Consider the following 25,894-nt stretch of genomic DNA (forward strand, 5'->3'; position numbering starts at 1 on the left):
AATAGCTACCCCTTGGCCACCCGTCAAACCTGAGGATGCGTAAGCAGGAGACAGTGTCTACCCTCACAGGGATGTACCTGAGCAAGAGACCCATGCAGACTTCAAGCCATTTGGGCAGGAAATCCTGAAGTCCTAGTAGTTAGAGTACATCCTGGAAAGGGGAGCATGGACACCAGCTGGTAAGAGACTCTAGTTGAGTACATCTCCTGAGCCCTATGGACTTCTCTGCTCATGGGGAGTGCCATGGGCAGAAGAGACGGGGCACAGGGCCCAGGTCTAAGGACAACGCTGCTCTTGGGAACAAAGTACTCCTGGAGCCTTCCTGCGGGCAGCTGGCTGGAGCCATGACAATCCCTACCAACCTGAGATTTCAGTGTGTCATGATTAGCTGGCTTTATGCAAGGTCATGAGTATGCAGAAGGCCTGAGTAGGCCATTGCACTTTTGGTAGAAACAACTGGCCTCTTGGGCTGGTGGTTCTGAGACCTACTCTCCACCTTAGATCCTGATGTGTTGCAACCTGTCCCCCAACCCAGCCCTAGGCACTCCTCTCTGTGTCATTGTGGGTATTAAGTGGACCCTCCCTTTGGACCAAGGACAAGGTCTAGGTCTCAGCAAGAGGACACTGCCCATCCCAAGTGCCACTTTTTAAAGTAAAGGAGCTGGAGGCCTGAACCAAGGAAAGCTTTGTCACCCTAATCCTGCAGCACCTATCTCTGACCAGCAGGAAGGAACAAGTCATAGCCTACATAGCCTTCCTACCATGCCACAGATGAGGTCTTGGACCAGTAGCCAACAAGGGCAGTTGAAAAGGCAGCCGATTCTTTTATCCACTCAATTTTATTGAACACCTACTCCATTCTCCATGCTTGCCAGGCACTGGTGATACAGTGACAAGCAAGACAGACATGGTCCCTGCTCCTAAACAGTTTAGGGTGCCATGGAAGGGTACAGCCATTTTGCAACCCTATCTTGGGGGGTCAGGGAAGGCTTCCTCTAAGAAGTGACCTAGAACATGAATAGGGTCTCGGTTCATGTCTTCAGGAACCTGCTGTGTCGAGCATTTTAAGGAGCAGGTTTACCTCATAATGGGCCTCATCCCTGATCAGCTAGCCGCTGTTTTCACAAAGCCCCCCAGAGTGGTGCTTAGTACTGGTTCAAGCTGGTCTGTGGGCAGGTGCAGGAGCCCAGATGGACAAATCTCCAGAAGATGGACCTGGTTGTAGTAGTACTGCTGAGATGTCACTGGTAGCTGTCAACACTCAGTGGTAGAGGTTCTGTTGATTTTTATTTCTTTGTTGAATTGATGGTTCTGTTTTCATTCAAGACTTTACATGCATTTAGAGATATTTATTGTCATTGATGGTACAATGAGTTTTTTACTTGAGTCTTCAGAATGGATAATTGAAGTAAAATGAAACACCATTTGGATGTGCCAAGAACACTAATTGGGCAGTATTCTGTAACGATGCCATTGTATTGAGAAAAGAAGTACCATCCCAGGTGCCCACTGGTCAGCAATAGTAGAGGCTAACTATTCTCAGACACCACGATGGAGCCCATCTAGCTAGGCCTTGGGGTGCTATGGCCAGGCAAACAGACCTGGGTTCAAATCCCAGCTCTGCTGTTGACCAACAGCATGACCTGAGGTAAATTATCTAACTGTTGCGAGTTCTAAATTCCTCACTCTAAAATAAGGGTAGTAATATGATGAGATCTTCACAGAGATTTTGTGAGGATTAAATGCGTTCATGGACATAAAGTGCTTATTACACAGTGCTCTATAAATGGTAGCTAATAGTGACGGTGATGATTGTTCCAGGATATGGAATGTGAACAGAAAAAAACCTTCGCATCTTTGTGTTCCTGTGCCCGGGGCTCGGGCGTCAGGTCCAGGCCAGTTCTACAGCAGCGGAGTGGGGTGGTGTAGCCGGTGGTCCTTTCTTGACTCCCCACCACAGGTCTGAGACTTCACTGAACCAGCACAGCCACAAGCAGGAGTGTTTTCTGCTTGCATAGTCAAGGGGCCAGGGTTAGTGGGGAGAATGATCCTCCATTTTCCTTCACCAGGATAGAAACGGTTCTCATATTCTAGGGAGTTGCCTGGATGTGTGATGACACTTAAAGAGAGTCTTTGCAACTGAAAGAAGGAATGCATCTGGTCCAGTCCCCCGCATCTTCAAAGGTTGATGCCAAAGCCCTTTTAGACAAATGGGCATCCATCATACTCCTAACATATGCAGTGACAGATGCAATTACCTTTCTCTTTGGTCTGGCTCAGGGACAAATCACCCCAGCTCTCAGGAAGTTCTTTATATCTGGGAAAAAAAAAAAAAAAAAACTCATCCTTCCATTGAAGCTCATTTCTTCATTTCAGATCTTAGCATCTGTTTTGGTTGTCTGTTGCTGCCTGACGATCTCAACACGTAGTGGCTTGAAACAAAAACCATTTTATTTGCTCATGACTTGGAGGGTCATGCAGGGTTTAGCTGGGTGGTTCTTGCATTCCATGTGGCATCAGCTGAGGTCACTCATTCAGCTATACACACCTCATTCTGTGCTGGGATAGAATGTCCGAGAAAGCTTTTATTATACATCTGGCACCTCAGTGCTCCTACCTCAGGCTTCCTCACAGCGTGGTGGTCTCATGGTAGTTAGACTTCTTATGTGATTACCAAGAAGGAGCACTCTAAGAGGGGCGAAAAAGAGGCTTCAGATCTCTTAAGGCCCAGCTCCAGAAGTTACACAGTGTCACTCCACTACATTTTGTTGATCAAAGCCAGTCACAGGGTCAGCCTAGATCCAAGGGATGGGAAGTAAATGCCACCTCTTGATAGGAGGAGTGCAGAGAATCTGTGGCCATCCTTCATCCACCAGCACATCCTCTTTATAAGCTTTCGCATTCCTCCTAACACTGGCTTCATCCTCTCCTGAAACTTCCTCCCCTTGGCCTTCATCCCATGTCTCATTCTTTTCCCCAACCTTCCACTATTTGAACTACTGACCCTTTGTTGCTTAAATCTTCGGCTCTTTTGCTCTTCTCTTTTCTTTGGCTCTCCTCCCTGCCACTTCAAAGAGCACAGCTGTGTGTAGTCCCACCCCTAACATTTGTAAGGCTGTATATGTTATGTCTAGATAGCTAACTGTTCGAAAGCAGGCTGATAAGCTTTGAAAGGAAATATGTTGTCCTTCCACCCTGACAAATATTCATTTGTAGAGAGTTTAAAAGCCAGGTTCAAATAGAGAATTCTGAGTTCTGCACCAAAATATGGGGTCTAGGGAAAGCCAGTCTCCAGTCCACCCCTGCTCTGTCCGGCACCACAAGGACACTCATGAGCACTTGGGTAGATGGGTACCCCAGCCCACACATCTGAGCTCCAAACACACCTTCTGCAAACATTCACCTTAGCTAGTTCTAGGAATACACACAACACAGTGTACTCTCATGAAGCAGTCAAAAAAGAGGGCCACCAGGTCCAGGAATCAGGCTGAGGAGCGTTGGACCAGGGAATCTGGGGTTTTGAATATGTGGCCTTACAGGGAGAATGTCCCTTTGGTTCCCTGGACTCCTTACCTGTGAGGAGGAGCATACCTGGTGGAGGATTGGAGCAGTGCCCTTCAAAGTGTGAGATCAGGACGAGGGACATTTTCCTGGGTGTAAGGACAGTGCTGAGTGTGTCTGCCCTTGTATTGGGCATTGCCTTTCACTGATGGGCTTGGACAAGCCCTGTACTGCTCCATCCCTCCCATGAGGCATTTCTACTGTGAAATGAGAAAAGCAATTTTTTTCATGGTAGTTATAAGAATTCAGTGAGACAATGGATGTGAATGGGGGTTTGTAAACCATAAAGTCTTATTTACAGCTCATTTTTTTATGGTTTCTTATTGTTGGATTCAGAAGCCCTGGATGTGAATGAATTTGGACTCTGCCCTTTTTGAGCTTGGATCTTGCGTGAATCACTTTACATCTCTAAACTTTGGAATTTCACACACACACATACAAAAATAATGTGTGGGACAGGTGGGGATGTTTATTAGGACCTTGATGCTGTTTCTTTTTAATTCCAAGTGGTTAAAACCTGAAGGATGGGCTGGTTGCAGTGGCTCAGCCTGTAATCCCAACATTTTGGGAGGCTGAGACGGGTGGGTCACATGAGGTCAGGAGTTCAAGACCAGCTTGGCCAACATGGTGAAACCCTGTCTCTACTAAAAATACAAAAACTAGCCAGGCATGGTGGCTTTTGCCTGCAATCCCAGCTACTCAGGAGGCTAAGGCACAAGAATCGCTTGAACCCGGGAAGCAGAGGTTGCAGTGAGCAGAGATCATGCCACTGCACTCCAGCCTGGGTGACGGAGTGAAAATCTGTCTCAAAAAAAAAAAAAAAAAAAAAAAACACAAAACAGTGAAGGATGTAAGGGACCAAGAAGAGTTATCAGCAAAGAGGGAACTGGGCTGTCTGAACCAGACATAAGCCAGATGTCAGCTGGGATAATATTGCCTTTTAAAATACAGATGAGAAGCCTGCCCAGAATTTCCCATTGCACACCATTTTCCTAAACAAGGCAAGGCTTTGCATAGAGCATCCTTCTTCTGAGGACCAGTCACTAGCCTACCCCCTCTCAGCCCTATTTGAGCTGTGTCTGATGTGACTATTAGATATTGAAAAAGATCATCTTTTTTTTTTTTTTTCTGATAGAGAGTCTCACTCTGTCACCCAGGCTGGAGGGCAGTGGCGCGATCTCGGCTCACTGCAACGTCCGCCTCCCGGGTTCGAGCAATTCTCCTGCCTCAGCCTCCCAAGTAGCTGGGATTACAGGCACATGCTACCATGCCTGGCTAGTTTTTGTATTTTTAGTAGAGACAGGATTTCACCATGTTGGCCAGGCTGGTGTCGAACTCCTGACCTTGTGATCTGCCTGCCTCGGCCTCCCAAAGTGCTGGGATTATGGGAGTGAGCCACCGCGTCAGGCCCGAAAAAGATCATCTTTTTTCCCACATCCCTGTTGAACATCACCTAGCTTGAGACAAACCCCTTATCAATCACAAAGAAGACCATTTGAAATTGTGCATTAGTCCTCTACCCAGCCCAGTGCCACCCTCTGTCAGTCTTGAGTAGCCTCCCAGTGGGTCCTGGTATCTGGCAGCAGGGCAACCCCCATCCTCTTAGGCCTGTCTCTCCTCAGTGGGAATACAGCCTGCTATGAAAGTCCATATTACCTGATGGAGGGATAAAACTGCTTGCATTAGTTATATTTTGCTATATAACAAATTACCCCCAAAATTTTGCAATTTAAAACAACATTTCTTATCCCCCACAGTTTCTAAGTCAGGAAACCAGGAATGACTTAGCCGCATGGCCTAAGTCAATCTGGCTGGATCTCTCACAACATCTCAAGATGTTGACCAGGGCTGCAATAATCCCAAAACTCGACTGTAGCTGAAGAATCCACTTCTAAGCTCACTCACAGGTGATTGGCAGGCTCCAGTTCCTTGCAGCCTCTGGGCCAGAGGTCTCAGTACGTTGCCACACAGGACACTCTACGGGCTGCCTCAGTGGCCACACTGCAGGGCAGCTGGTTCCCCACAGAGTGAGTGATCCAGGAGAAAGCACACGAGGGAGCAAGAGCATGTCCAAGATGGAAGTGACAGTCTCTTAGGACCTAATCCTAGAGTGACATGCCCTCACTTCTGCTGTGTGCTATTGGTCATGAAGACTAACCCTGGGACCACGTAGGAGGGACTGCACAAGGATGTGAATACCAGGAGGCAGGGTTCACTGAGGGCCACCTTGGAGGCTGTCTGCCATATTGCTTAAAAGTTGAATCCTTGTAATCCAAAGAGGCATAGTCTCAGGATATGCCTACGTACAAAACGATGCACGTGGTAAAAGTGCACCTACAATGAGAGAAAAATACATCAAAAGGAAAACAACGCCTTTCTCAGTGAGGCAAGAGTATGGATGACTTGGTTTTGCTTTATGCTTTTATTGTAGGGGGAGGTATTCATATTTTCTAAAATCATTAAGAAAAAATGATTGGCCACTCCAAAATACTAATTAATCCTTGCCAAGCAAGAGTGATAGCTAGTGAGAGAGGGGGCCCTCTGAGTTGAGTCACCACCCTTTGGGTTGATTGGTTCAGCTTGGCAGGTGGAAACCTGGGGCTGACCCAACCCCGGGGATCTTAATGGGGCTGGTTATTCTTGGAGACAGCCACCAAGGCATGGAATTCCCCTCTCCCTGTAGAAAGCCCAGAAAATGACTCAGAGGTCATGTTGGTGAACCAGCTCGGAGGAAACGAGATTCAGGGGTCTCCTTGACAGTCGGCTGTGCTGCAGCTCAGTCCATGAGTCTTTCTCCCTTCAGAGTTGTTGATTCCCAAACAGCCAGGGTTTCTCTCTCTCCAGCTCTGTCAGTTCCAGGATGCAGACAGGGTGAAGGGCCCTCAATTTCCGTTCATTGTTTCCCCCATTGGACCTTGGCTCAACTTCCAACTCGGTGGTTTTGTTTTGGGTTTACTTGGAGAGGAAAAGGTGGTTTTCGAGAATTTCTAGAGCATCATCCATCATACTCCTCAGTGCACGGTCCTGTTATCTCCAGTGGGCCATACAGGCTCTCTCTTTAGTTTTATTCACTTATTTACTTCCTTTCATGTCCCACTGCTGTGCCCCCTCTCTCGATAGGTAATGTGTTTAATGTGTGTTTTTTGTTGCTATGTGCCCTTGCAGAATGGGTGATGTTTTTTGTGTCTATATTTTTAATTGTGCATGTTGTACTGTGTTAAATCCTGTTCTTTTTACTGAATACAGTGTTTCTAAGTTCCGCCATGGTGCCATGGTACTCTGATCCTTTGCTCCTAAGGGCTGCACAGCACTCCCCAAGATGTCCCCGAACACTTGGCCCGCCAGCTTCCCAGCCATGGGCTTGCAGATGTCTCTACTCCCCCACCCCCACCACAGGTAGCACAGGAGAGAACATTGGCTTACATGCACCCTTGGGGACTGTATGAGGATTTCCTTGACATTAACATCCTAGAGCAGAACCACCAGTTTCCAGACTTTTCTGCTTCCCATACTGGTTCCAACAGAGAATCTGGAAGAAGCCAGAGCAGAGAAAACTAGGAGAAGGTGTGGGTAGAGTCTGGGGAGGTAAGCAGGGGCCAGAGCATGGTGGTCCTTTGTTGTTAGCCATGGCAAGGGCAAAGATTTTGGTCTTTATCCTAAGAACAAAGGGAAGCCATTGAATTAAACTAAAGCAGAGGTTCAGATTTATTTTTAAGTAACAGTGGATCTTTAGAGATAGAAGGACCCTAAAAGACCCGTAGTCCCACTCTTTGAATTTACAGGACACTTGGAAGGCCCCCTGAGGTAGTGAGATGGATGCCGAAGATCCACAGCCAGAGAGTCCAGGCCCCCTGACACCTTGAGAACGTGATGTGAGCCTCCCAGGTTGCAAAGACCATCTGATGGTGGCAGCCTCTGGAGGCTTGGGATTTGCCCTGCTGTCCTGGGGGGACCTTGGGCTGAAGAGTTCACTTCCTGTCACCTGGACTTTCCTAGACCTCTGAGGGCATTTAACAGGACCCTTCAAAGAACCCCAAGCCAGGACCCAGCCTTCCACTGCCATGGGGCCTCAAGCCTTAGACTTTCCAGATATCCACAGGCAATCCCTGTTGAACTTCATATGCTAGCTTAATGAGAGAGCTGAACTAGAGGCTTAAAGATGAGCATGGCAGTCCTGGTTTTGCCTCTTATTCTCTGGATCTCATCAGTTTTCTCATCTTTGAAATGAGAGGATGGAGCAAGATGCTCTCTCAAGTCTGTCCCTTCCTCCCCAAGCATTTGTGCTTAAGTCTCAGGCACTGGGGACCTCTGGTACCTCACTGCCGCAGGGCCTCTGCTGTCAGCTCTTTTAGTTCTCAGCATGGGCAGCTGCTGGGGGAAGCAACACCCTCAGAGTTTCATTGACCCTTTTCACCCTCGTACTTCTGGGCCTCCACACCAAAGAGACACAAAGAACTGAGCCTTTGTTTGCAGCAACAAAGCTGTTTGCAATTTCAGATAGAACCATTTTATTATATCCCATCCAAAGAGTACTTGAGTTGTGTTTTGTTTTGAAAGCTCGTTAGCATTCTGGACTTAATTAGCTGGCAGAGACAAAACTCCTCCACCCCCAGTCCATGCCCACTCCATCCACCGACCCCAGTTGCCAACCAGCAGCCTCAAAGCCCCTGCCCATGTCCAGGTGGGGCACCCATTGTCCTCCTGGGAGGCTCATCTGGCAGATGAAAGGGAAATCCTTACTGCTGCCTCTCTCTCACTCTCCCCTTTCCCCATCATCTCTAGATTCTGGCTACCATTTATTGAGTACTCACCATGTGCCAGGCAGCAGGCTAAGCATTTGGCATGTTTTCATTCATGGCATCCTCTAAGTCCTATGAGGCAAGTTTATTTGCTCTTTTAAGATGGAGTTTCGCTCTTGGCTCCCAGGCTGGAGTGCAGTGGCGTGCTCTCTGGCTCACTGCAAACTCTGCCCCCCGAGTTCAAGCGATTCTCCTGCCTCAGCCTCCTGAGTAGCTGGGACTATAGACGCACACCACCACACCTGACTAATTTTTGTATTTTTAGTAGAGACGAGGTTTTACCATATTGGCCAGGCTGGTCTCGACCTCCTGTCCTCATGTGATCCGCCTGCCTCGGCCTCCTAAAGTCCTGGGATTACAGGGTGAGCCACCATGCCCGGTGACTACATGGACTCTTATGACCTAGCCTTACAGCCCTATAACATCACTTCTGCCGCCTTCACTCCATCAGGGCAATCAGCCAGAGAGGGGACATAGATGCCACCTATTGATGGGAGAAGTAGTGAAGAATTACAGACATATTTTAAGACCACCACAGGAGTTACGTTACGGAGAGGTTAAACAACTGGCCTAAGTCATGTAGCTGATAAGTGGTGAGCACCCATGTTTTAGTCCGGAATATTTTTATGTCAAAATTTGATTCCTTTTCCCACCCCCATCCCGCCTGCCTGGAGAGTGTGGAGATGAACAAGACTTGGGCCCTGCCTTCAGCCAGTTTACCATCCGAGATGGACTTGCTGCTGTCCCAAACCCTTATCATCTTCCTACCTCCTCCTGTTGATCTCTTGGTCGTGTTGCTCACTGATCAGCAGGACTAACAGGGTGGAGGGGTTGCAGAGAGCCAGTACAAATTCCCAGAATTCCAAATCCACCACCTGTTTGCATTTGCCTTTGCTGGGAGAAGCTAGAAATTTTTTCCTCCAGGGCTTCTCTCACTAGGATTGCTGTTGGTCAGTGTTGAGGTTGAAACATAGAACATCTTTAAGGCAGGAGATAATCTTAGTGAAGGGCCAGGCATAGAGCAAGTGCTTGGTTAGTGTTTGCCTTGTTGCAGGGACTCTGCTCTTCAGCACCGTATATCCTCTAACACCTACTTTGCCTGCTACACACCCGCAAAAGGCAGCAGAAAATAGGGAGCCACCTCCAGCCTCTCCCAGTGAGTACAGAGACGACAGCAGTGCCCAGCGAGGCCAGGCTCTTCCTCTCAGAGCCCACGGGAGTGCTGAGGGTGTGATATTGCAGTGGTAGAAGTGGCTGATTGGGCCTATTCCTTCTAGACTCTTCCACCACTCTGCCCTTCTCAGTTCCTCTAGCAGTACCTCCTTCGATTCTGGACCTATCCAGGCAAAACTTCAAAATAGGCCGGGTAGGCAAACCTGCTCCACCCATCCCCCTTGTGGGTTTCCAGACCTTTCTGTGGAATAAGAGAAAAATCATAGACTGTGGAGACCCACCAACCTGGGTTCAAGTCCAGTTTTGTCACCGTCTGGCTCTGTGATCCCAGGCAAGTCACTTAACCTCTCTGTGCCTCAGTGGCTCCCCATGTAAGATGTGGGCAATCATGTCAACCTGCAGCACAGTTGTGAATATTGAACAGCATAAGACTGACAATGTGCCTGGCTCCAAGCTGGCAGGATAGGAGGATAAGGGAAGGCAAATCCTCCCTGTGGATTCATCTCTTCACAGGAGAGAGCTATTGGGAAATTGCCCAAGGTCACCCCTACCGCTCCTGTATCACCCTCCGTCCCCACAATGAGATAGGAGCAGCAATCCTATGAACAAGAAGTCAGTGTCTACTGGTGGCATTTTGGACACAGTGACAGGCCATGGAGCCCAGCATCATTACCCAGATGGTTGAGGGGTGGGACTGCTGGAGACTTGTTAACAATGAAGTGGTGTGGGAGGCAGAATGCCTGGTCCTAGGCCTAGGGAGTTAGTCTCATCTCGTGTGTGGCTAATAGCATGGGCTCTGGAAGCAGTCTGCCTGGGTTCTAGTCTTAGCTTCTACCTATTTATTAGCAGACCTCAGCCAAGTGACTTAACGGCTCTGTGCCTCAGTTTCCTCATGTGTAAAATGGAGGTAAGAGCAGCGCCTACCTTCTGGGATTGTTGTGAGGATTAAATGTGTTAATACATGTAAAGCACTTGGAACAGCACCCAGCACACAGTAAGTCTTCAACGTTCAGGCTCTGCCCTTGGCTGGCTGTGGACCTTGGGCAAGCCACTTCCCCTCTCTGGGCCTGTTTTTCCATCTGAGAAATTAACCAGCTGAACCAGATGTCCCTCAGGACCCATCAGGCTCTGACAGCTGGTAGTTCATGAAGTCCGGGCAGGTCTGAGTGTCATGTTCTTTTGGGTAGGGCTGCCTGTGACTGCTGGCCACATTGGGAAGGGAAGAAAAGCTACCTGGGACAGAGCTTGCTTTCTCATGTAAACAGGAACAGGCTGAGCCAGCCTTCCACTCCAGTTCCGGTGGGCTGGCAGCCTGGGAGCTCAAAGAATGAGTCACTGACAGGAGCAGCCACAGTTCTGCAGCTCAGGCGGCACCAGCTCCAGGGCACAGAGTAGCTGCAGAGTTCAATGGTGGGATTTGGGAGCTGGGTGACAGGAGAGGGATCATAGTGTTTCCCTGTGACTCAGGTGAAATCTGAAGGCCATTTGCCTGTATGCCTTACCCAGGATCCTACAGCTTTGGCCTGGGATACTGAGCTTTGCCTTCCAGGGCTTGTTTCCTTCCCTCCATACCATATGTATACTTTGAGGCTCCATCAGCTGGGGACCGGGCACAAAATCTGCGTCGTGGCCCCCATGCAGCTTATTAAGGTTCAAGGTTCCACCCGCCCCCCTCTCTGAACCCAGACACAGGACCTCCCTGCCTTGCTGCAGTGACCCTTTACTGAGAAGCGGGCATGGCAAAATGGAAACATCACTTGATGCTGGAAAGCCCTGGGTTTGAATCTCAGGTCTGCACTTACTTGGGCAAGACACTTAACCTCTCTAAGCCTTGATTTTTCTTGCCTGGAAAATCCCATCATCCTGTGCAAGAGGTGAGCCCATGAGGAGCCTGATGTTAAATCACTTGTCAGCAAGCTGCCTCTGAGTCAGGGTTTCATGCGTGGCAAAGCAGCCACCTCGCTGTGAACTACTGAAAAGCCAGCCCTTGACACAAGCAGCTGCCTCTCTGTGACAAAACAGGGCTGACGATGATCGTGTCTACCTCATAGGGCTGTCGAAAGAAGCAAATGCAATTGCGTGTGCAGAGGCACTTTGGGAACTGCAGAGAGCCATCCCAGTGAGGTGGTATTATTCCCAGAACAAGATAGTGAGTAAAGGAGAGGGCAGGGAAAGAATAAGAGCTGACATCATTTCTAGGAGCAGGACAGAGCCCAAAAGAACAAACGGGCCTAGGACCACAGTGGTCTGTGCAAGTGGAGGCTGTTTCCTTCACTGCTATAACCCCAGAGCCTAGCCCCATGCTTGACAAAGTCGGCACCCAGTAAATACTTTTCTGAATTGCATGACATTGAATCTTTGTGTTCCCAGTGCTTGACATATAATTGGTGTTCAATAAATGTGTGTTGGACTCATGCACAAATCAGCAGAGACTAAAACCAGAGTGGCAGGCCCCTAGCCCAGTTCTCCGTCTTTGAAACTAACACCAATTTCCATCATAGACATCCACTGCCCACCCCTGAGATCAGGGGTTCTTAACCTGAGGTCCATGCATCTCCCCAAAAATTATGTGCAGAATATAGTGTGTGTTTGAAACATATCTTGCTGGATTAAAAAAAGTCAGACTTCTACCCAGAAAAATATCTAAATAAATCCTGCTCTGAAAGATGTACATCTACCAGTTGCCCAGTAAATACCCATCGGTTGGATGCATCTGGTCCCCAGGGCTGCCAGGTGACCAGTAGTCTTAAAAAAATTGTAAGCCACCCCCTCTCTGAGCTACACATCTAGGGCCCTACAAGCCTGCCGTTTTTCCTACCACCTCCATAATGTGCAAGACAGTTAACCTATCTTTCATATGCAAAAGTAATGATCACACATATTCCGAGGGACCTGCCTCCGGAGTGGCTGTTCTGCTGCTGGGTGGGTCTCACAGAGCCACGCATACTCTGTCAATCTCTTACATCCCAGTGTATGCATTTAGATGTGACAGGTGGGAGTCGAGGCCTGAAACCTGAGAATCCTGACTAGGCTTCATGATATCAACTCAGAACTTTGATCTTTTTGAAAAAAATATTTTTCTTACTACAAATACATGTGTGCATGTGTCTGTATATGTATACACACACATATATATTTATCTATTAGAGGAAATTTAGGATATGTAAATGAAATCACCTCTAATCTTACCCCACCCCAAAGACCTGGTGTTGCTACCTGGCTTTAGTCTTCCCATTTACTGTGTACAACATTTATTAAGCACTTACTGTATGCCAAGAGTTCACTGCTCCATGCTGTATGATCTCTATCTCATGTTAACCTCTAATCTCACATCAGGTATTTGCTATCTTTTTATAGACATATTTATACTTTCTTAATTTTTAAGGTCAGTGAGATTATACTGTTTTGTAACCTTGCCTTTCTTAGTCCATACCATCAAAATTTTTTCCCATGTTTATCAAATATTCATCAGCAGAGTCATTTATAATGGCTGCATAATGTTTTATTGCAGGTAAATTCCGTGCTTCTCAGACTGGGGTGCATGTATCCCTGAGGGCAAAGCCATAGGATAAATGTCACACATCTTCCTGAAGCAAAATTTGTGATTCAGAGCTTTAGGAGAGGGAAATAAAACACATTATTTTCATATCAAAACGAGTAAAAATATATTGTAGTGTAGAATACAGAACACCCATATGTCTTAATACAGGCCAGGCGCAGTGGCTCATGCCTGTAATCCCAGCACTTTGAGAGGCCAAGGCAGGCAGATCACCTGAGGTCAGGAGTTCAAGACCAGCCTGGTCAACATGGTGAAACCCCGTCTCTACTGAAAATACAAAAATTAGCCAGGCACAGTGGCTTGTGCCTGTAGTCCCAGCTACGCAGGAGGTTGAGGCAGGAGAATTGCTCGAACCCAGGAGGTGGAAGTTGCAGTGAGCCAAGATCACGCCACTACACTCCAGCCTGGGTGACAGAGCAAGACTCTGTCTCAAAAAAAAAAAAAAAAAAAAAAATGCAGCCAAGTCCAAGATCATGTTATTTCCCATAGTCCCATGTTCCCTCTCCTCTGAGGTTTGCAGAAACATCTAAGAAGCGCTGAATTCTAGTTCAAGCCCGTCTTTTTACAGATAAGGAAACTGAGATCCAGGGAGAAGAAGGGATTGCCCAAGGTCCAAGTATGTGCTCTGCAGAACCAAGGCACAGAAGCCAGGTAACCCCTGGGTCTGTCCCTTCCCACCGTTCCATATTTGGCATCACCTGTCAACTGTGTGTGGACAGAGACCTTGCCCCTTGATAAATCAACCCCCTGCTTATCAATAGTAGCAACTCTTCCCTTCCCATAGATCCTTCTTTTAGCAGCAGCTTTTCCTTTTTCACCTTGCTCCCAGGATCTGAGCTGACTGCTCAGGTGGTCAGGAACTATAACCTCCATGGACAAAGGTAGATGCCCTCCCATGACCCTCTTAGACTCCACTGGCTCTCAGATTTATTGCTTAATGCACTGTATTGTAAACATGTCTTTACTGGTCTGTTTTAGCCACGAGACTGGAGCCTTTTGAAGGCAAGAATTATGTGTTAGCATTATAATCTGCCATTTATTGGGTACTTACTAAATGCTGAACACTATGCTAGGTGTTTCATCTGTAGTATCTAAAATATTTATAACAGCTGCCAGGCGCAGTGGCTCACGCCTGTAATCCCAGCACTTTGGGAGGCCAAGGTGGGTGGATCACTTGAGGTCAGGTGTTCAAGACCAGCCTGGCCAACATGGTGAACCCTGTCTCTACTAAAAATACAAAAATTAGCCAGGCATGGTGGCACACGCCTGCAATACCAGCTACTCAGGAGGCTGAGGCAGGAGAATTGTTTGAACCCAGGAGGCGGAGGTTGCAGTGAGCCGAGATCGCGCCACTGCACTCCAGCCTGGGTGACAGAACAAGACTCCATCTCAAAAAAAAATATATATATATATATATATATTATTATCTCCATTTATCAGGCAAAAAAAACTGAGTAAAAGAGTATCCTTTGCCCATCATCATTCACTCATTTAGTAAACATTTATTGTAGCCTTACACACCAGGACTTATGCTACATGCTGTAGACATCGGGATGAACAAAGCTGATACCACTCTGCCTTCATGGAACTTCTTGGTGGGTAGAGGAGATGATATTCAAAAATTATTTTACAACCCATGGCAAGTGTAATGTAGCCTGAAGCCTATCTGACTGCCCTGGATTGAAGCCACCTCCACCCTTACCAGCTAGGCAACCTTGGGCAGCTCTGTTAACCTCTCTGCACCTCATCTTCCTCTTCTGTAAAATGGGGATAATAGTAGTAGCAACTCCATAGGGGTGCTGTGAAGAATAAAGAAGTTAACCCATGTAAGGCACACAGAGAAGGGCCCCTGCACATTCCAGGCATATTGCTGCTGCTGCTGCTGCTGCTGATGATGATGATATGAAGGAGAGGCATGGGGTGCTCATAGGTGATAGAGCAGGACCTACTTCAGGGGACATCTGATTGAGGTCTACAAGATTGTTACCTTGGCAAAGTGTGTGGGAGGCAGGGGAGGGGAGCAGGGTGTTGGAGGGATGTTCCAGGCAGAGAGAACAGCATGTCAAAGCACAGGGGGCGGGCTTACCTGAGGAACTGCAAGGAGTGCAGCTGAAATGGGCCCGGCTGGGAAGCGGGAGCCTGTGCTACAAACACAGCTCCAGGACCGGGTTCTCTGCACCACAGTCTTGATCCAGGCCATGGGAGATGCTCAGTAAATGTTTGTCAAGTGAGCGAGCAGCTCATGGACAAACAGCTATGTTGGGCCCACATGGTTCTGTTGTCACCCAAGTCCATTGTCCCATATACAACATGATATGTAGACAGCCCCTTCCCAGCTGTCAAACTGTATACATCCATGTTTTGGTCCCTCTCTTCTTGGCAGGGAACATCAAGAAGATGTCCCCATTTAGGGACATCCATGTTTAGGTCCCTAAATCCTGTGAGTTTGGGTGCAGACCTCCAATATCTGGGACTCACCAAGGTGGCCGCAGCTAGAATCCCCGTGCTATAGCCAGGGGCTCAGATCTAAGCCAATCGTATTCAGACTCTTTAGTAGCAGAACTCTGCCTTGAAATAATCTTAGCAGAAATCCAGTATATGGTACAGGGACAGGCAGAGCTTCTGCCCTTGAAGGGCAGACATAGGGCCTCAGCCCCTGTGCACCTGAAAAAACACTAGGGCTCTGTAAAGCACAGTTAGAAAAACTGGGGTTGAACCCAAACCCCGTCTTCCAGGTGGGGAAACAAGATCCAGAGAGGGAGTGACTCTCCGGAATCACTAGGGACAGACCCAGAAGTGGCCCCAGACATCTGGTATCAATTCTGCTACACCAGGATTTTCCTGCACTTCGCCCTAACTGCCCCCAGCCTCTCTCAGTGTGCAAGGAGTCTTGAGATGGGGTGGGGGCACATGGCTGTGGTCTGTCAAGAGTCCGGCCTCCAGCCCCAGTTGGGGCATGGCCCACATGAGACAAAAATCCACAGGGCAGGCGTGGGTGGGTTGCTCAGGGTCATAGCCTGGTTATGCCATGTCTTTTTTTTTTTTTTTCTGCTGCTGCTGCTTTTTTAATTGAGTTTGAGGTGGTTGTTTTTTGTTTCCTTAAGAAATGGAAAAGAATGAAGCTGCGTAAATACAACCATATTAACTCCCTGGAAAACCTCCTGCCATTTTAACTCTGTTACTGGAGAAATAAAAGAGAAATAATTTGTCCACCCACACTTAGCTCTTTCTGACGAAGGTAGGTGAATATTGCTTTGCTAATCGAGGGTGATTGCTGGAAGTGGAGCCACGCTGACTGATCCCAGATTGAGAGGCAGCCACAGCCACCCCAGAAGGGGTGGCAGGGCTCTGCCTGTGGACAGGGCCGGAGTCATCGGCCCGCATGGCCCATCTTCCACAGGTCTCCCCCAGCCGATAGTGATGGAGGCACTGGACGAGGCTGAAGGGCTCCGGGACTCACAGAGAGAGATGCCGCCACCCCCTCCTCCCTTGCCGCCCTCAGATCCAGCTCAGAAGCCACCACCTCGAGGCGCTGGGAGCCACTCCCTCACTGTCAGGAGCAGCCTGTGCCTGTTCGCTGCCTCACAGTTCCTGGTAAGGATGGCACAGGCCTCACAAGGGTCTGGAGAGAGGGTGGGCAGAGGGCCAGCCTCCCACTTCCTCCCCAGGATGGCCACCTGCTAGGCAGGAGGATAAGGGGCCTCCCTGGTGTTCCTCAGGAGCTCCAAGCCCTCAAGGCTGGGATGAGGGGAAGGCTGGAATTCTGAGCTACCGCATCAGCAGCTGAGACCTTACACCCTGCCTCCCTAACCTAAGAATCCGGAACACAGGGCCTCCCCGACCCCTGACCTCCCAGCCCTGCAGCGTTCTCCTGAGAACTCCTGTCTGTGGAGGCCTTTCTGGGAGACTACCCTTTTGATGTACATATTTGTGAGGTCCTCTCTGGAAAGGGCTTTCTCTTGGTTCCCTTCAGTCAGCTTTTCTCCAAGGAGAGTCCTGAGGCCTCCCCTGGGCACGCAGCACCGGGGCCCTGCTCTCAGCTGCCCAGTCTGGACCTTAGAGGTTCAGGGGCCTCCATGCAGGGCCAGATTGAGGCCACAGGTGAGCTCTGCCGGGGGAACACGGGGGAAGGGGCCGGCTCCATACTCATCCTGCTCCCTTGTGCCCCAGCTTGCCTGCGGGGTGCTCTGGTTCAGCGGCTATGGCCACGTCTGGTCACAGAACGCCACAAACCTCGTCTCCTCTTTGCTGACGCTCCTGAAACAGCTGGAACCCACGGTGAGTAAGCTTTGGGGAGTCCTGGGGTAGCAGGGATCTGTTGGGGGCCTCTAGTCCCACCCTCCCCAACCTCCAGATTAGGCTTCTCTGAGTTCAGAAGATACTTCCAAGCCCCTGAAGTTCTTCTGCCTGCTCCCCACCCCAGACCTGGGACGTGATTTTCAGAGTCTTGGTTTTGTCATCATTGCAAGAGCTGAGAACTGTGCCCCCACCACCACCCTGACCTGTTTATCTGATGTTCCCCAGGCCTGGCTTGACTCTGGGACGTGGGGAGTCCCCAGTCTGCTGCTGGTCTTTCTGTCCGTGGTCCTGGTCCTCGTTACCACCCTGGTAAGGCGCCTCCTGACCCCAACCTCAAGGTTGTCCTCCTGTGACCTTGAGGCCTGGATTTCTACCAGCTCCCATCTGACTTACAGGCTGGACGTTCTGGGTAGGGCAAGGAGGGATACCTATCTCTTTGCACAAGTGTGCCAGCCTGGGGCAAGAGCCTCCTCCTTTCCGAAAATTGGTTTGCAGTGATCTGGGCTAAGGAAAGGGGATGAGACAGGGAGAAGACTGGTGTAGGAACTCCCAAGCCCCACTGAGAAGGCCTGAAGCCACAAGAAACAGAGAGCTGGGAGAGGGAGGGGCAGGGAGGGAGAGTGAGCATGGAGCATTCCATCGAGGCCAGGGGCAGTGCCTTGTGGACAACTCCCAGGAAAGCAGGGCTGCTCTAGACACACGGAGGGAGTGGCGGGGCATCAATCCCATGGGCACTCCAGGAACACGGGGGGCAGCCAGCATGGTCCCAGATCTGTGATGCTGTACACCCCAACCAGGTGTGGCACCTCCTGAGGACACCCCCAGAGCCACCCACCTCACTGCCCCCTGAGGACAGGCGCCAGTCAGTGAGCCGCCAGCCCTCCTTCACCTACTCAGAGTGGATGGAGGAGAAAATCGAGGATGACTTCCTGGACCTCGACCCGGTGCCCGAGACTCCTGTGTTTGATTGTGTGATGGACATCAAGCCTGAGGCCGACCCCACCTCGCTCACCGTCAAGTCCATGGGTCTGCAGGAGAGGTGGGAGGGGTGGAGGAGGGGTGGGCTCCACGGGCCCTCGAGCTCTTAGCTCCTGATCAGAAGAGTGGATGCCTGACTCTGACTCTCGGTGCCCAGGGCAGAGCTGGCCTCATAGCTTAGCCAGTGTAGATACGTGCTATCCAGGTCATTCATAGAGATCAAAGTGCCCCAAGATCAATGCTGAGAAATACTGTTACTGCACATGCACACATAGGTGTACACATGTTCACACACACTCTCCCATGCTCAAGTAAGTTTGGGTGGGTTTCTTTGCTGCAGGACTTGTCAGGGCCTTTAACATGCTTGTGTTCATTGTAAACCAGCAAGGGGGCAGTATGTGGCATTTCCCAGAGTCACTTGACCACAGAACTCTATTTTTTTTTTTCTTTACTTTTGTTTTGGATTGAGAGGGTACATGTGCAGTGTTGTTACCTGAGCATATTGCATAATGCCGAGGTTTGGGGTACAAATGATCCCATCACCCAGGTACTGAGCATAGTAGCCAGCAGTTAGTTTTTCAACCCTTGCCCGCCTCTCTCCCTCCCTCCTCTAGTAGTCCCCAGTTCCTATTGTTGCCATCTTTATGTACCTGGGTACCCAGTTAGAACCTGTTTTTATAGGGTAGCTCATAGTGTTCCACAGAGCACACTTTGAGAAGTGTAGACACCCTCTTTTCAGAGTCTAGGTGGGTAAGCCAGATCACACCAAATTTGAGTTACCCGTGTGATGTCATGGAAAGAACACTGGGTGTGGAGTCAGGAAACCTAGCTTTTTGTTTCAGCTCTGCCACCGCCTTACTGGGAGAGCCTGGACAACTCTTGGCCCTTCATGGGGACTCAGTTTCCCCCTCTATGTAATGAAGCCCCATCCTGTCCTGTGGTCTGAGACTCTGAGTATAGTAGAGTTTGCCCATTGTAGACATCCTTGCGGCCACCATGCTTCTCCTGGGACTCCCTCCTTCCTAACAGCTGGAGTCCTGGCCTCTCCTGGACAATATGTCCTTGACTCACCAGCAGCCTCATCCCAGGGCTGTTGGGCCCAGGACTGCAGTGGGGAGGGTCTGGAGCCATCCTCTCAGGCCCAAGCCCTGCTTCTGTGCTTCGGGCAGGTGTCCCCTCTCTGAGCTTCCTGGGGATCACAGGGTAGAACTTCCTCCAACGGTGATGGAGGAGAGTCCAGGGTAAGGCCATGTTGGGGTAGCTTTGGATGGAACTTTTAGAACTGGAGCCCCAAATCCCCGCTAAGTTAACATCTCCACTGCAGGAGGCAGGAGATAGGGAGTCAGGCCAATGCCTCAGGGCTGAGATTCACGCTTCTTTGACAGGGGGTCTTGTCATACTCCCACTCCTCTTCCTCAACCCCACTCTGTTCCCAGCTGATCTCTCCCTCCCTCATTTTCCCACCCCTGGAGACCCCAGCTCATGCCCGTCCCTCTGCCCCAGAGGCTCACACTCCCTTTCCTGGTCCTTCCAGGAGGGGTTCCAATGTCTCCCTGACCCTGGACATGTGCACTCCGGGCTGCAACGAGGAGGGCTTTGGCTATCTCATGTCCCCACGTGAGGAGTCCGCCCGCGAGTACCTGCTCAGCGCCTCCCGTGTCCTCCAAGCAGAAGAGCTTCACGAAAAGGCCCTGGACCCTTTCCTGCTGCAGGCGGAATTCTTTGTGAGTTCCCTTGAGCCGGTCGCCCCACTGTGTGCAGACCTATGTCAATCATCCACCTACCCATGTGGTGGAGCATGGTCCCTGGAACTCAGCATCTGCAGTAGATTAGTATCACTTTATTATCAGCTCTCCCACCATCTTGGGCAAGCTGCTTTCCCTCTGAGCTTCAGTTTCCTTATCTGGAAAATGGGGATGAAAATAATAGAATTGTTGCAAAGATTAAAGAGACTAATATGTGCAGAGCACCCAGCCGGGTGATGGAGGTACAGTGACAATGCTAAGTCTTTATTGTCCAGTGCTGTGCTCTGAAAGCCACAGAGAACCTTCACTTCTAACTCTTGTGTTTTCCCACTTTCCTCCTGCCGAGCGATGTTCTTCTGCCTTTGAAATCTCTCTAGTGGCCTCCCCTCCTTACCACCCCTGGGGCTCTAGCTTAGGTCCTAATCACCTCCACCCTGGCTTCTGCAGCAGCCTCCAGCTGCCTCCTATTGGACTTTGAGGGGCTCAATAAATGGCACCCCTGTTTCCCTGCTTGAGTGCTCAGCCAGTTAAGAGCTAAGGCATAGGAGATCACAATGTCACCTTTGTTGTCAATAAAATACAGGTTGGAAATGAGCTTAGCAGAGTATAGCAAGAGTGAGCCTCCCGATACTGACACCCAGAATTAGATGCATTTTCCACCCTCCGCGGGGGTGCTGGCATATCTTGGACCTTGCCCCATGGGGGCACCCCTATAATTCTTCCCTGGCAGGAGGACCCTGAGAGGAGGAGGAAGGAAGGGGCTGAGGCTCCAAAGCTCCATTCCTCAACCAAATTCACCAAACAGGTAACTCCTCGCTTCTGTGAGCAGGAAAAGGCGAGAGGCCAAGAGTATCTGGGGCGAGTTCCTCCTGGTAGAAGCCAGAGGGGTACGGAAGCAGGTGCCTCCTCCCTCATAGCTCCCTTCCTTTGGCCTCTGCCCTGGGCCTGTCTGGACCGGGTAGCTCTCCCCTGTGAGAAGACCTCCATCACCATCTGATCTGCTGCTCCAAGTTCCCCAGAACTTGGTACCACCTGCATACACCATCAGCACACCTCACCTGGTGTGGCCCCAGCCTCCTTTTCCAGCCTTATGCCCCCATGCCCCACCCCTGCAGGGACTGTCCACTTCAAACTGGGCCAGCCTTGCCTGTGCCTTCCTCCTGCCGTGACTTTGCTCACATCATCACCCACTCCAGACGCCTCTAGAAAGCCTTCCTCAACCACCCCAGCCTCAGCTCCTCCTCTGAGCTCCCACTGCCGTCATCTCCCCTTGGAGAAAGAATCACATCCTCTACCTCATTTCCTGTTCGGTGGGTCACTGTTGAGGAAGGAGCGTGGCCTGAGCACCCACTCTGGGGGCAGTTTTGCATGTGTTGTATTTTTATTTTGATTTTCACAATCCTGGAAAGTGTTATGATCCTCATTTTACAAAGCCCATACTTAGTGTGTCCAAAAACAATGAACAGTGTGAAGCTAGGTGCAGTCAAGGGCTGAGCTGGTGGACACACTGGAAGGAAATGCAGAGGCAAGAGGCATGGAGAGTCATCCTGGAGGATGTCAGAAGGAGACAGACTCCTAGGTGAACTTTTTTTTTTTTTTTTTTTGAGACAGAGTTTCACTCTTGTTGCCCGGGCTGGAGTGCAGTGGTGTGATCTTGTCTCGCTGCAACCTCTGCCTTCCAGTTCCAAGCGATTCTCCTGCCTCAGCCTCCCTAGTAGCTGGGATTACAGGGGCCTGCCACCACATCCAGCTAATTTTTGTATTTTTATTAGAGACGGGGTTTCAACATGTTGGCTAGGGTGGTCTCAAACTCCTGACTTTGTGATCTGCCTGCCTTGGCCTCCCAAAGTGCTGAGATTACAGGCGTGAGCCACCGTGCCTGGGCAGAGGTGAACTTTAAAGGGTGGGAGCAACTTGGAGAGATGGGGGTAGGGGAGACCAGTGCCCTCAGGAGGCAGAACGTCACAAGCTCAGACTCAGAGGCAGGACTGAAAACAGCAGATTAACAACGGGAGAAACAGGCCTAACTGGAAGTAAAGGGAGGCCAGATTTGAGAAGCCCTCACATGCCAGGAGAGAAGTTCAGACTCAGAGCTCTGGACACAGACAGTGGTTGGGAGGTGCAGATACTCCTGGGATCTCAGAAAGAGGCTTCTCTCCTTCTGGAGAATCAGGGAAGGCTTCTCAGAGGAGGCGGGACATGAGATGAGGATGGGGTGTGCGTTACCACAGAGCAAGCAGCACGAACCCAGATCCCGAGATAGGGATGCCCGGGGAGGAATGCTGCCCAGGGAGCGTGGAAGAAGGCAGCCATTGGCCAGGTCACTTTTTGTCTTTTTCTTCATTCATCAGCTATTTATTGACTGTCTATATATGCCAGGCTGGCTCTCCATAAACAATAGTCATTATAATATTTATTACGCACTCGGCATGTGCCAGGCACTGTTCTGAATGCTTCGTGAGCACTAACTCTCTTAATAGTAAGTGTTTGTTGAATGAATGCGTGCACTCAAGCCAGTCCCTGGGCTAGGAGTTGGGGGCACAGCGTCCCCTGGATTCAAACATCTGTGAGGGCCCATAGCTGCTCACACCTCGTGTCCTCCTTCCACAGGAAATCCCCATGAACTTTGTGGATCCGAAAGAGTATGACATCCCTGGGCTGGTGCGGAAGAACCGGTACAAAACCATACTTCCCAGTGAGTACTCGCTGCCCCAGAGGGATGGGGGCAGGCTCAGCTTCCCCTGGGGACCCCCTCACCCTGAGGAGGACCGTAAGCCCACAGCTGGGCCTCCAGCGGTGACGGGACACTCATCACTGGAGGAGGCGGGACAGAGGGCTGGGGGTTGCTGGCTGAAGGGAAGCACCACCCCGGTGAGGCCAGAGGCGGCGAGCTCATTTCCTCACACAGCACTCTGTGGTCCTTTGCCCTGCCTGGCCACGTGTTGTGCTGGGCCCTCTAGAAACCCAGAGAGAAAGGGTGGTAATGACAGCAGCTCCTAGCCACACTGTGGTAACCGAAAGGTCACCTTTCACATCCTCTATCTTTTCCGAGTGGGCAGATTTTAAGGAAAGGAAGTTAAGGCTTAGAGAGGTTAAGTGGCTCACCCGCAGTCCCACAGCTAGGAAGTGCAGAGCTGAATTTCAGACCTGGGCCTCTGTGATCCCGGAGTCAGGCTCTCTGTCTACACTGTGTGGAGTGTGGTCGGGTTGTAAGCCCTCTAACAGGGACATCCACTCCCACAGGCAAATGAGTTGTCTCTGTCAGGGAGTGAGCTCCCTGTTACTCAGTGTATTCGAGTGAGGCGTCATGAGCAGTCCCCTAGAAGGTCTGAAAGGGGTTTTCCTCCTTTGGGAGCAGTTAGACCAGGTGACCTGATGCTCCTCTTTCAGCCCTGGGGTATCATTTTCAGATAACTTTTATCAAGCGTCGATGAGCCTGCCACGCTCGCCAAGTTCTGACCCCAGGCCCCAGGGCTAGCCTGGGCGTTGACTTGTTGACAGTGAATCCCCGTAAACCACTCCATTCAGTTTGTGGAGTAGCAAGGCTTTTAAAAAGCAGTTTTGCCATCAGCATCTCCAACAACATGTAAGATGTCATGACTTATTTTTAACTTTTAAAATATCGACTTGTAGTTGCTATGGTTACACAGTCTCTAGGTAGTTCTGGTTAAACAAAGCGCCATTTAAGGCCAGGATGCATTATTCAGGGATGCTCACCTCTTCCCTCGTCTTGCCCTCCCCGATCCCAGCCCTACCTGGAGGGAGGGACTCGAGTATCCTAGAACCTTGGACTTTGCTGGCCGCTCAGAATGGCCACTGGGAGAAGGTGGGAGCAGACCAGGATGCCATGCAATCCCCGCTGCATTCCGAGAGGCTGGAGCTGCCTCCAACCATGCCCTGAGCCTCCAGGCCCCCAGCCCATTGAAGAATCTTGTCTGTGTCCGGCAAGAATGGACCCTGTGCCCTCAGAGACTGGGTTGGGGAGTGCAGAGGGCAGGTGAGGCTGAGCAGAGGCTACCTCTCAGATCCAGGACATGCTGAGGTTTGTTCTCTCATTCACTGGGCACACACTTCCTCAGCTCCTGCCCCAGGGGCTGAGGATTTAGATGTAAATAGGACACAGACTCTGTGCACAAGGAGCTTCCAGCCTAGTGGGGGAGAGAGGTCCATGCACAGTTACAGTCAGAGTGACCAGTAACCCACAGGCAGCATTGAGAACAAGATGCTGGGAGCAATTTCTGTCCCCTTCTCCGCTGTGTCCCAAGCATCAAAGCAGTGCTGCCTGGCACATGGTAGACATTCTGCACCTATTTGGATTGTTTTAATTTTTGTAGAGGTGGAGGTCTTGCTCTGTTGACCAGGCTGGTCTCGAACTTCTGGCCTCAAGCTATCCTTGCCTGCTTCGACCTCCCAAAGTGCTGGGATTATAGGCATGAGCCACCATGCCAGGGTCTGCACCTATTTGAATGAATGAATGAATAATATCTCTCAAATCTACATTCTCTTCTCCAGCCTCACCGCCAAGTGATGTTTTTGAGGTTAGGGCTTTCATGTTGCCCAATTCCAGGGGACACCATGTACATAGACTACGTTGACATAAGTGCCCCCTGGAGCCATGCCAGGCTGGACAGCCCTGTGATCCTTGACACTTCTTACTTGGATCATTGCAGTAAACCTCTAACTGGTCTTCTGGCTCCCACACTCTCCTCTCCATCTTCTACCATTGCCACCAAAATGAGGCAAAACAGAAATCTGATTGTGTCATTCTCTTCCTTAAATGCCATCATTGTTGTCACCCTTGTAATCCTCAGGTTTAAGTCCAGCTTTCCTTTTTTTTTGTTTTTGAGACAGAGTCTCACTCTGTTGCCCAGGCTGGAGTGCAGTGGCACAGTCTCGGCACACTGCAACCTCTGCCTCCTGGGTTCAAGCAATTTCTGGCTAATTTTTGTATTTTTAGTAGAAACAGGGTTTGACCATGTTTGGCCAGGCTGGTCTCCAACTCCTGATCTCAAGTGATCCGCCCACCTCAGCCTCCCAAAGTGCTGGGCTTACAGGCTTGAGCCACCACTCCCGGCCTAAATCCAGCTGGTTTATAAGACCCTTTGTCACCTGGTTCCTCTCCAGCCTCACTACTCACCACTCCCTACCCTGCGCTGTGCATGTGAATCTGACAGAACAGCATTGCCTGCAGACAAGGAGAAGGGAGATGGCCCATACAGAGCTTCCTGCCCCTCTCTGCTGCAGGTCCCCCAAAATCCCCCTTCCCGCTTACCCTCGCTCCTCTCCATCCCTGCCACCCTCTACACCCCCTCTTCACAAGAACTGCCCCAAATCACCTGCCAAAACCTTGGACAGTGGGGTTGGGCTAAAGAGGCGAAGCTTGTGCCCTTTACCTCCCCAGCTTCTCCTACCGGGTTTAGGATCCTTCTTTTTATCCTTTAACTTGTGGAACTTGTAATAATGTCAGTAATAACAGCAACTGATACTTTGTGTTGGTCCTAGTTACTGGTATAAGGACTCTAGTTGTTAAAGTTAACTCCTTTACAAGATAAGCAAGGTCATTGTGGAATGACCATCCCCAGGTTACAGATAAGGCACAGGGAAGATAAAGTAAATTGTCCATGTTGACACTGCTAGTAAGTCAGAATCAGGATTTGAACCTAGCCTCTCTGGCTTAGCAGTGTAGACTCTTAATGACTCCCCTATACTGCCCGTGAGAGCCTCCTAATGTGCACACTGGAAATGCCTTTAGTCCAGTCCTCCCTATTATAGGAAAGAAA

At 50.1% G+C, this 25,894-nt stretch overlaps 1 protein-coding gene across 11 annotated transcripts in view; it reads left to right on the forward strand.

The window, feature by feature from the left end:
• The window catches only part of PTPN5 (protein tyrosine phosphatase non-receptor type 5), a 63,982-nt gene that overhangs the window by 30,742 nt on the left and 7,346 nt on the right, over positions 1-25,894 (forward strand). For 8 of the 11 annotated variants that reach the window (XM_032166436.2, XM_058446536.1, XM_032166430.2 and 5 more), the window contains 6 exons: positions 16,493-16,686; positions 17,263-17,370; positions 17,617-17,700; positions 18,189-18,430; positions 19,904-20,093; positions 22,725-22,809. In XM_032166436.2, the coding sequence (XP_032022327.1) occupies positions 16,493-16,686; positions 17,263-17,370; positions 17,617-17,700; positions 18,189-18,430; positions 19,904-20,093; positions 22,725-22,809 (903 nt within the window). Of the gene's footprint in view, positions 1-1,562; positions 1,649-13,660; positions 13,744-16,196; positions 16,331-16,492; positions 16,687-17,262; positions 17,371-17,616; positions 17,701-18,188; positions 18,431-19,903; positions 20,094-22,724; positions 22,810-25,894 lie in introns of those variants that run through there. The other 3 variants (XM_058446538.1, XM_058446540.1, XM_058446539.1) reach the window with 3 other exon arrangements.

This window comes from Hylobates moloch, unplaced genomic scaffold (assembly GCF_009828535.3).
Source record: "Hylobates moloch isolate HMO894 unplaced genomic scaffold, HMol_V3 SCAFFOLD_11, whole genome shotgun sequence".
NCBI classification, from domain to species: Eukaryota; Metazoa; Chordata; class Mammalia; order Primates; family Hylobatidae; genus Hylobates; species Hylobates moloch.